The sequence below is a fragment of the Curcuma longa genome, chromosome 17 (assembly GCF_044706935.1).
Source record: "Curcuma longa cultivar G26 ecotype Majalengka, Jawa Barat chromosome 17, ITB_CL_G26_1.1, whole genome shotgun sequence".
In the NCBI taxonomy this organism is placed as follows: domain Eukaryota; kingdom Viridiplantae; phylum Streptophyta; class Magnoliopsida; order Zingiberales; family Zingiberaceae; genus Curcuma; species Curcuma longa.
Genome location: NC_133877.1, coordinates 1143091 through 1153602, shown reverse-complemented (window position 1 = coordinate 1153602; position 10512 = coordinate 1143091). Strand labels below are relative to the sequence as shown.

The following is a 10512-nucleotide window of genomic DNA, read 5'->3' as shown; positions in this document are numbered from 1 at the left end:
TCTGTAGTATATCTTTTTATTCCATTCTTTTACATCCTTTAGGCTCATGATTTCTATAGCTTTCTTATCTAATATTTGTATTTTGGTAACTTAATTAGGAAGACATCACCACAGGTGACTTGTCATTTGGCAGTCATTTTGGCATGCACATAAATCACGAGCATCACATTGAGAGTCAGCCAAGGACACAAACACACAATCTGTTGCAGGTTTGTTACTATTTTTTCTTCTGCTGATTCTAAATTTATTACAATTTTTTCTTTGTTGATTTTGAAAAAGTCATACAAATCAGATCACAAACTTGTATGCACTTTTAGTTTTCTTTTATCTTTTCTTGACTTTTCTAGCTGTAACATCTTTTTTATGGCCATTTTCTTCTTGATTTAGAAATTTGAGTGCTTTATTCTCGTTTTGTGAATTGCAGGGTCAATATGATCAGCAAACAATAGGAAATCAGTCAAGGATGCAGTGGATTTATCAAATACTTCAAGTACATATATCTGTTCCATGATTATTTTACCTCTAAAATTAGGAATTATCATATCTGCTGCCTATGAATCATTTATGCTGACACTGGATAATTATTCAACAGTATTTGGGCAGATTTGTATTATTTCTGGATGAAATAAGATATAAGACGTAAAAGTCATGTTGTTACCTCTGGCTATTTTTATAATCATGTATCTCTTGGTACTTTTACAGAATCCTTACTTCGAAGATTAATTATCAACAAACCTATGTGCTTTGGTGCTTAAGAATCAATATGTGGAATGCTTGATGGAAGATTAATTATCATTAAACTAATGCACTAATGTGACTAATCTAGATACTCATATCAAGGGTTAAGGAAGCCAAGAATTTTATGATGCTTTTAGTTTGCTCAAGTGTGTATTTAATCAAAGCATATGTTACTGAAAAAACAGCGAGTTTTTGATGATTAAAGTTGGTAAAAGATCAAGAACCTTTTAAGATGTGCCCAATATTCACAAATAGTGAGTTCAAGTATTTAGTCCCGATGAACTATCCAACATGTCATAACTGAAGCATGGGAGTGAATTGAATAACCAGATAATGTTGGTGGGATAACTGAAATGAAGATCTTGTATTTTATGAACTAATCTATAAAGCTCTTATTTACTTTAATCCACATTTTGCAGGATGACCATGTACCAAAAGTACCTTCTGGTAGAAGGACTGGGTAGATATGAGTGTTACATGAGACTCAGGTATGCTCTTGGATTTTTACTTTCTGGATTCTAGTTTTGATACTTGTGGAGCATTAATTGTAGATAAAAAATTGGCTCATGTGTAGGTATACCAATTTGAGGGTGGGAATATAACAGAACAATAATAATGGTAATATATAATCAAGGTAAAAGGAACTATCTCGGAGAAAATAACTCTAGTAACCTCCTAGATTACTATGGGACCGATGCCTTTTCTCTCTCTTGCATTGACATCATTTGTAGGATGGCAATGGGTAGGACTCATATCCTTCGTCCCCATCCTCATTTATTATATTCATTCCCATTCCTATCCCCATCCCCCATCCCATCCCCACCCATTCCTATCCCCATTCCCCATTCCCATCCCCATCCCCATCCCCATCCCCATCGGGTATTTAACTTTTATCTCCATATCCATCGGATGATGGATATCTATCCACATCCCTATACCCATTAGAGGATTGAATATCCTCTATACTAATAATTTTCTTCATTCCATCCAACTACTATCATTCAACAAAATTATATTAGAATTAACATCATATTCAAAAAAACATAATTCAACAAAATCGAATAAACATCTATAGTCTACGTGGGGAGAAGCCGATAAGGAGAAAGAGAAAATCAGATTTATTTTCTTATTTTTTATTTAATTGGTTGTCGGTGAAATGAAAGAAAAAAATAGTTAGTGGGTTTATATATATATTATTTAATCAGGTATTTGGATTGGATATGAGTAATTTTATTAGATCCACTTCCATATTCGTATCCGAAAATCCTCATATCTGATTACTTAATTATTTAATCAAGTTCAAAAAATCCCTCCATACTCTCCTCCATTTGGGTTGGGTATTGGATCTTCGGTAGGATTTGGAGGAAATTGACATCCCTAATCATTTGGATTCCTCTCTGCTATGTCATCTTGTTAATTCGAAAAACATGTTCAATCCTTCTTTCCTCCCAATACTCATAAACATGCTTATGCACCCTTTTCCTTGGTACATTCTAATATTTGGTGTCCTTGTTATATCTGCCCAAAATCTGGTTATCAATACTGTTTTACTTCCATAGTTGACTATTCAATAATTTTACCACTTCTCTAATTGAATGAACATTATGAACTCGTTCATTATCTTCCTTCTATGAAAATAGGAGTCAATTTGGAATATCTATTAAAGCCTTGAGAAGTGACCATGCCAAGGAATATTTTTTGTCATCTTTTGTTTCTTATCTCTAGCTAAGGTATTATTCATCAATCTTTATGTTCTCATATATGTCAACAAAATGGTGTTGTTGAGAGGAAAAATAGGCATTTAGTTAAGAAGAGGGACCAGTCCTACACTATTACTTTATATAGGAGTTCGTAAGGTTTAGGACATGTCTCATTGCATGCTACCTTGGAAATCTCATATCTTGTTTTGCTCTTTATGGTCAACATGCCTTCATAATTGTTTTCCATTGCATGATCTTGGTTTCCATCTCATGTGTTTAGGTAAACTGTTCAGTTCTTCGTCTCTAGGTAGACACAAATTATCTCCCAAATTTGTAAAGTCCATCTTTCTAGGTTTCTTTTAAACATACAAGAGGTATCAGTGCCTCTACTAAGTTGCATGTGCCTTTATTTTTGTAGAAGTGATCTTTTTGTAGAGGTTCTTTTTATTTCTTCTGATCCTACTCTATTTTTGTTCCTATTTGAACATTCTTATCTACAGAGGGCGCGACATTAGATCTTTCCACTTAGGACCTACAACAAAGGTAAAACGTTAGAGGTTATCATAGTCACTCCTTGAGACTCTATTGCTCTTCCAATACTATCTACCATTCCGGATTCTATCTCCGAATCTTCCTATTGCTCTAAAGAAAGGAACTCATATCTTTTATCTGTACTATTTTTTAATGTTTTATTGTCCCCATGATATGTTGCTTGTATCTCTACTATGGATTTTGTTAAGATTTCCCAGATTTTCTCCATGTCATAATCATTGGGAAGGAGCCTTAAGGATTCTACAATAACTCAAAAATGTTCTAGGATATATCATGCCCTTGTCCATCTATATAGTGTTGTGTAAGATTGGCCGAACTCTCCCATAGATAAAAGATCCACTTCAAGATATTTTGGAAGAACAATAACCAAACTATTATGGCTAGGAGGCTAGGTTGAGAGAAGGAATAGATGGGCTAACGAAGTTATATTACGATAATTACATTGTCATTCACATTGTTTCTTGCATCGTGCGAGTGGATGAAATATTGGGATTGATTGTAATTTTGTTTTTTTATTAAAAAAAAGTACAGTAAAAGGAGATCCTCACCTTTTTTTTTTTTTTGGCAAACTTTGAGTATATTAGTTAAAATGGTTTTAAATTAGCTTGAGGAAGAACCTTGAGGGTTAAACTGCAAAGAATAAGATTTGTATTCAGATAAAAATGTGTCAGCAATGCACAATTGGTTACTAGTAGCATGTCCCTGGCACTAGTCCCCGCATCATTTACGTAGTTATCAGCATTTTTTTTTGTTATTACCAACGAGCAAATGTGTCATTGCAGATAGAAGGTTTTGTAGCTCAGTGCTTGTCGAATTGGAAGACCAAAGATTTCATTCTCACAAGATTTTGCATATTGTCATGCTGAGTTTGGTGTCTGCCATAACCAACCTTTGGGAATGACAGGCGAAGTCATCCTCGAGAGAATTCTTACATCAAGCATCCTCTAGTGACAACCAAATGAAAATGGGGGTCGAAAACTTGAATCCTGATTGTAATCAAGCTGTGCGACATCTTGCATGAAATTTCTACTTTGAAAAACTAGTGCGCGATCATGCTGTGGAACTTCTCCCCTAATTAACAGTAGCATAAGAACTTGCTTCTGGGACGATCTGTCTTGCTAACCAAATTAGGAGCTTTTATTTCTTGTATAACTCAAGTCTTTTTTATGTTGTAATTGCTAGCCATGTGCATATGACGATGTATCAGCACATTCGATGAAGTTGATATAATACAAAATCTGCTGGAATTTTTGTGTAATTATTATTATTATTTGATATAACAGATGCAATAAACAAGCCATGCAGTGTGTGCACTAGATGTGATCGATATATTTCTGCGTCTAGCATTCACATCAATATGCAGTGTAAGTTTTTTCTGTAAGCAAATCAGCATCCAACCGACGAACGTATCTCAACGGCCGGCAGGTGCATTGACAAAGCAATAAGGCCACAGAAAAATCTCTTCAGTTTTATAAACAGTCCATGCATGGGTTGTGCACCCATCAAGAGGCATGCTGGGTTAGGCGCAACCCAACTCTTTTCAAATTGTGCTCGTGCAGGGCCAGAGTCGGAGTTGAACTCAACAAAGTCTCGGGTCAGGAGCAGCTACGCCAGCCTGAGGTTGGCTCGGGCACAGCCCACATGCTATATAGGTACCACCTGGTACAAACCCTACAAACCCATTGATGGTACAGAGCCAAGCACCGCAAAACCGAGACCGGACTCATTTGATAGTTCTATTTGGTTACTCACCGATTGATGGGGTCAGCTCCAGGGCACCGCACGACCCATCTTTGGATGGACCATACTAGGCACAACTTATTTCATGTCAGGTCAGACCCAACTTATTTGACACCACTATTTGGTTACTCATTTCGAGCACCAAAATACAAACAGACCCAGCTCATTTGATAGCACTATTTGGTTACTAATTGCAAGCACTAAAATACAACCAGCAAATAGGTACCAGAGACAGAACATATTTCTACAAGTTGTATGCCACAGAACACCATACAGATGAAGTGGTTGTCCAAACATTATAAGTGTCACAAGTTGCACTCATCCATCGATGCTGGTGGCCAATCCTGCATCGCAATCAGCTTTCTGGATTTTGCGCTGTAAGTCCCCGATAAAGTCGATCTGTGTATAGTGTGCAGAAACAATTCAAATGCATCAGAAATAAAATATGAAGTTTCAGGTTGAAGTGAAATAATCGCTTAATTTTCATGCCTGATGGGGAAGCTTGGCGTGAACCCAGGATGATCCACTGGCTCCAGAGTACACAACTGGCCTTTCTGTAAAAGAATCAGATGTAATACTAACATTAGGGTATAACTGCATCATAACAATTTAAGACTTGAGTTCATCACTGAAAGTTCATTGTGCATGGAGATGCATTAGATAGTTTTCTCAGATATGATGTTTTGAGTTTCATTGCTGGGAATTTACTACTCAAAGTAGTGAAAAAAAAGCTTATATTTTGCATCTGATGAACTTTCTACTATAAATAGCAGTTGAATGTGGACAAGGAGAGGCAAGTGAAATAATCTGTGCACATGCCTACTGGTTCATTCACCTCGTTGTCAGGAGGAAATTCATTTTTTTAGTATCACATTTTAGAGAGAAAAACAGAATACTGGATATCGATAACTGAATAGTTGGAACTCAAGGCTTCTTGCTGTAAGTTTTGATCTTTGTATTGAGCATTTGCAGTCTGATAGGTTATCTTAGTCAAGTAGTAATTTATGTGATTGTATTATCTGCAGCTGCACATGAAGCATGTATTTGTGTACATTATTGCTGCCAACTTGTTTTCTCTCCAATTTCATGGATGATCTGGCAGAGATCTGTCTTTTGTGTGCGATTGAAACACCCCTTCCCTTGCTATATTGATGTTTCCATTTATTCTTAAGCCGGTCCAATCAGTCATAAGGCTAGTTGCCCACCATGTCGGTTTGGACGAGTTTATTTCTTCCATCCCCGAGACTTCTGTTCCTTAATTGTCACAAGTGCTTAGGTAATGCTCCTCTAACTATTCAGAATGAATGCATCCTTTATTTATTTATCCAAAATACCCTATTCTGAAAGAGAACAGGAGTAAAAGAACTGAATATATTTATTATATCAAATAAAAAAGAAAGAGATCTTTATTCATTCTTTTTTCTTATCCATACCCATCCAAGTAGGTGGATTCTTCTTCTTATTATTTATCAATAAATTTCTACGGTTATTATTTATTTTATTACACCAGTTATGTTAGTCATTAAAGGTCCTTATTTGTCTAATTGAGTTAACTTATGTTTAGCTATTTGTTTATTTAAGATGCGACTATCAGTATCTATTTGTTCGGTGGATGGATCCTGGATAAGTGCGACAGAATAATCAACATTTATAAACAAAAACAAAAACAAAGACCATTTTAGTAGGCATGGTGCATATGATATCTAGTCGGGGTGGTAGACATGCACTTATATCAGGGTGACAATCAATGAACATAGTAGTGACAGCATAGCATAGTAAGAAGCGGTAGCTTATAGCATCTGTTAGAGAAGCCAAGCAACATGACAAACAAAGAAACCTTACAATAGGAGGCCTGCCATATGATATTTTGAGAAAGAATATGCATTGTAAAGAACTATCGTAAAAAGGCAATAGGATAAACATAACTAAAAGAGACCGTGAAAGTTGCACCGTATAGCAAGAAATTAATAGTTCAAGTGTGATCCCACTGGGCAATAAAATACCGTGCTACTGTTTTCTCTGTTTTATGATTTACTAACTATTTGCATAAAGAAAAGAAAGTCATTCTCTAAATCGTTTCAGGAGTTCATTTGAGCAAATGATGAAATGACAGAACTAGATCATGGGTTAAGCAATTTTACAACGAAAATTAAATCAGGCAAACAGATAATAATCTAAATATAATCCAAACAAAAATCCAAAGTAGGTGGATTCTTGTTTCATGTAGTTTCCTTCATGAGCAGGTACACCACCATAGAAAATAATAAACTAAACTAATCATGGAACCAAAGATGTATATAACTCACCATGTACATCGGTAGCTGGATCATCCAATAGATGCACAGCTGCTGCCCAACCTGCATAAAAGAACAGAAAATAATTTTGACCGCAGTCACTTATCGTGGATATCAATGGATAGATCAAATATTCTTTCATGACAAAGAATCCACAAAATAAGAAAATTTTAAACAGCCAGCAAAATATGGCTGAAATACCTCTGCTGAAAAAGTGGACGAAATGGAAAATTTGTCAAGAAAAATATTAGTGAGGAAATAAATTTTAAAAAGAAAGAGAAAATCATGCGCCAAGAACAGAACTTTGGTTCAAAAAAGTTAGGTTATGCACAAAAATCTCAGTTGAATAAGAACATCTTGAGAACTTGCCCCTGAGATGCCACATTAATTTTCAGAGGAAAATGGCTCTAATTGGCACTGATCCAGATTGGAGATAAGAACCCTCACTCTGGAATTATTTCATATAAAGGAAATAATTCTTTTGAAGGATGAAGATTGCAAAATTGAAACAATGCATACAAAAAATATTTGTATGTATCAAAATATTGAGAACTAGATTGATGTGTGCAGGGTGAATACTATCAGAAACAAATTTCTAAAACGTGTTCCTATTCATAAGGAATTGGGTGTATGATCCCCAACAAAGGATGTGTAAATAAGAAAATAAAATTAAGGATATGAATATTGTTCAAATAAGTCCATCATCTTTCATAATTAGACAAGTTGAATCACTTCACTAATTTACATAATTAAAAGAGATTACAAAGACCAAGATGTGTTGCTAGCCATTTTCAGAGCTTCATAAGATCCATATTGGCAAGCTCTAATAGTGGCTCATGAGCGACATGTATGATGTATACCAAATGATGGTAAAATTAAAGAATTGACGAGAATTTGAGATTTATGTGAAGGATTAGTACAACAGGCTCATGAACAACATGAATGATGTATAACCAGTGATGGTAAAATTAAAGAAAATAGGTTTAAATGATATGAATATGTTCAAAATGAATCAATACATTTCATAATTGGAAGATGTGATTGTGATCACAAAATGGCATGTCAACAAAGTAATTTTAGGGAAGAACATGGAAGCAAGAGGATGGCAGGGATAAAATAATAGATTGTGTCTTTTAATTCTACCTAATTATAACTTTTGACTATCAGGATACCAACCTAAAACCCACACCTCCCTATTTTAACCAAACCATGAGACTTGATTATTGCCATTACACCTATTTGTTATCAATCTATGCTCATTCCTTTTCCCACATTTTAAATAATAGAATGCCTATTTGATTGCCATTCTCACCCTCCTATGACACCCCAATTTTGTTTCACACAGTGAGATGTAGGCTAATAAGAAGTTATAAGCTTGGAGAAGTGAGCTACTAATAATAACTCGGGTCCAAGTATTTTACGGCAATGTTTGGACTTTGACTAGTTGATGGGTTAGTTTTCTACTTAAAGCATGGAGCACAATTAAAAGATGGCGTCCAAACATGAGCAGTTTTAAGGTGCATTCTTGAAGTACAATTTTATATTATATTCTGCAGTTGTCTTGGAGGTAAATTAAATAATGGCAGAGAGATGACTAGCTAGAAAACATCAAACAGATCAAAGAACAAGACGTACAAGGAAGCTGGAGAGAATATGCAAACTAGTTTTTGATCAAATTCAATATCAACATTCACAAAACGATTTTAATAGGGAACAGATTTAAATTTTTTAACAACGAAAGAAACAAAAGTGGAGTTTTACCTAAACATTATCAATCAGGGTCTAAAAAAAAGAAAGAAATACCATTGAAGCACAAATAGTATTTAAGATCTATGTTCATTAAAATAGCTAGATAAAGGTTATTTAGGTTCTAATAAGTAACTTAGATGTGTTCAAGCCAATTGTGCTTGGATGGTCAATACAAATTATATGCTTATATACACGAAGCAAAGTATGATTAAAGAACTATAATTTCTAACAGGCAACAAAATGCAAATGCATACTTACGCTCAGATAGAAATTGCACAGCCTCACTGGATGAACACCCCTCTAAAGGTATTAATTTAGAATGAGTGTTCACTTTTGCAATGTTAGTGAGAGGAATCTCTCCTCGTTCTACTGCAGTAAAGTTTTTCGAATAAGATGCTTGACTCTTTTCCCCATCAAGGCCATATGAGTAATTAGGTTTATCATATCTATCTGCACAAGTAGAGAGCAGTTAATTAATCATCAGAACAGGTTGGATACAGATCAAACTCTAGTTCCCTGAGATTCATGCATAAGCATTGAAATAAATCAACATGTTGACAGACAACATAACCATTTCTCAGACTATGAGTATGGTCTTTGCTAGCTGAGTGGAGCAAGAATCAACTAAGGAACCAAAAATAACAGAAATGTGACAAATGTTATAGGCTTTCTATTGTTGACTCAATTTACTATTGTGAAAGAAGTAAATAGTGAGAATACTATTTGGGAACTACTGGAAAATAGAAGAAGACTCGTTTGCCCCATTTCACCCAAATTAATTTTTGAACATGTTAAGCAAGTATTGAGCTGCTCAGATACACAGATCAAGTACCATAACAAACTTTGCAGCTGGGATGAAAGGAGTTTAACTAATACAAATGATTCGGAGGACTAGTAAGCGGGTATGCTTACAAAGGGTAAAACTATCTTTTCCCATTCTTTCTTTACTAACGAGCAAGTATTTCTGCTAGAAGAAAAACTAAAACACAAGCATAACAAAAGGAGCAAGGAACACTGCAGCAACCAATTATCATTCCACAAAGAAATTGACAAGCAACGAAAAACCACCACCCTGTTTCCGAGAGCAATACGAATTAAAATATTGCAACATGTGTAAATGCACAGCAACAGCACTAATTAAAAGAAAGAAAAATCAAAGTGTCAACCCGACCATTACTCGAAAAAAAAAGGTTAGAAAGATGCGATACCACCAGATTTGCGCCGATTGAGAGACCGGTTCCTGCAAGGAGGCAAAAGGATCAACAACGCATGCTTGGAAACTCCTAGTGGGTAAAGAGAAGCACAATCGAACAAACAGCTGGCGGAAGTTTCTCGATCGATCGAACGCAGTAACAACAGTACCTAGGAGGCGGCGGTGCGAATCTGTTGACGCTCTCGGAAACGCTCTCCAGCATGTTAGCCGAGCAACCCTGATAATCCCGAGATCGAGAGAGAGGGACGCGCGTCGCCCACCCTCCTCCTCTCACGGTGCTGCTCCGCCGTGAACTGCGACCAAAAAGAGGGCGTGCCGAGAAGATGAAAAACACAGAGAAGATATTATTTAATAATAATATTTTTAAAGGGCTAAAAAAATAAAGAGGAAAAATGTTTATAATATATATTTTAAAATATAACTTTTTGTTAATTATATCATTTTAAAGATATATAAAATTGAATAATAAAAGAAAATAATCTTTTAATTTTTATTTTTTTTCATATTCACGTGATCTGCACGTGCA

The 10512-nt window shown here is 35.4% G+C and overlaps 1 protein-coding gene and 1 long non-coding RNA gene across 2 annotated transcripts; one reads left to right on the top strand and one right to left on the bottom strand.

The window, feature by feature from the left end:
• Nucleotides 1–97: 97 nt before the first annotated feature.
• On the top strand, nt 98–4248 carry LOC141811960 (uncharacterized). Its single transcript, XR_012600209.1, has 4 exons — nt 98–209; nt 425–490; nt 1158–1226; nt 3773–4248. It is a non-coding gene; the product is annotated as an uncharacterized LOC141811960 (long non-coding RNA).
• Nucleotides 4249–4782: 534 nt separating this feature from the next.
• Nucleotides 4783–10305, bottom strand: LOC141811959 (uncharacterized). The gene is made up of 6 exons (XM_074700043.1): nt 10136–10305; nt 9982–10013; nt 9032–9223; nt 7037–7087; nt 5220–5284; nt 4783–5129 (listed from the first exon to the last, which is right to left on the bottom strand). The coding sequence occupies exons 1-6, from the start codon at nt 10186–10188 to the stop codon at nt 5049–5051; spliced, it is 474 nt and encodes a 157-aa protein (XP_074556144.1). The 5' UTR covers nt 10189–10305; the 3' UTR covers nt 4783–5048.
• Nucleotides 10306–10512: the final 207 nt, after the last annotated feature.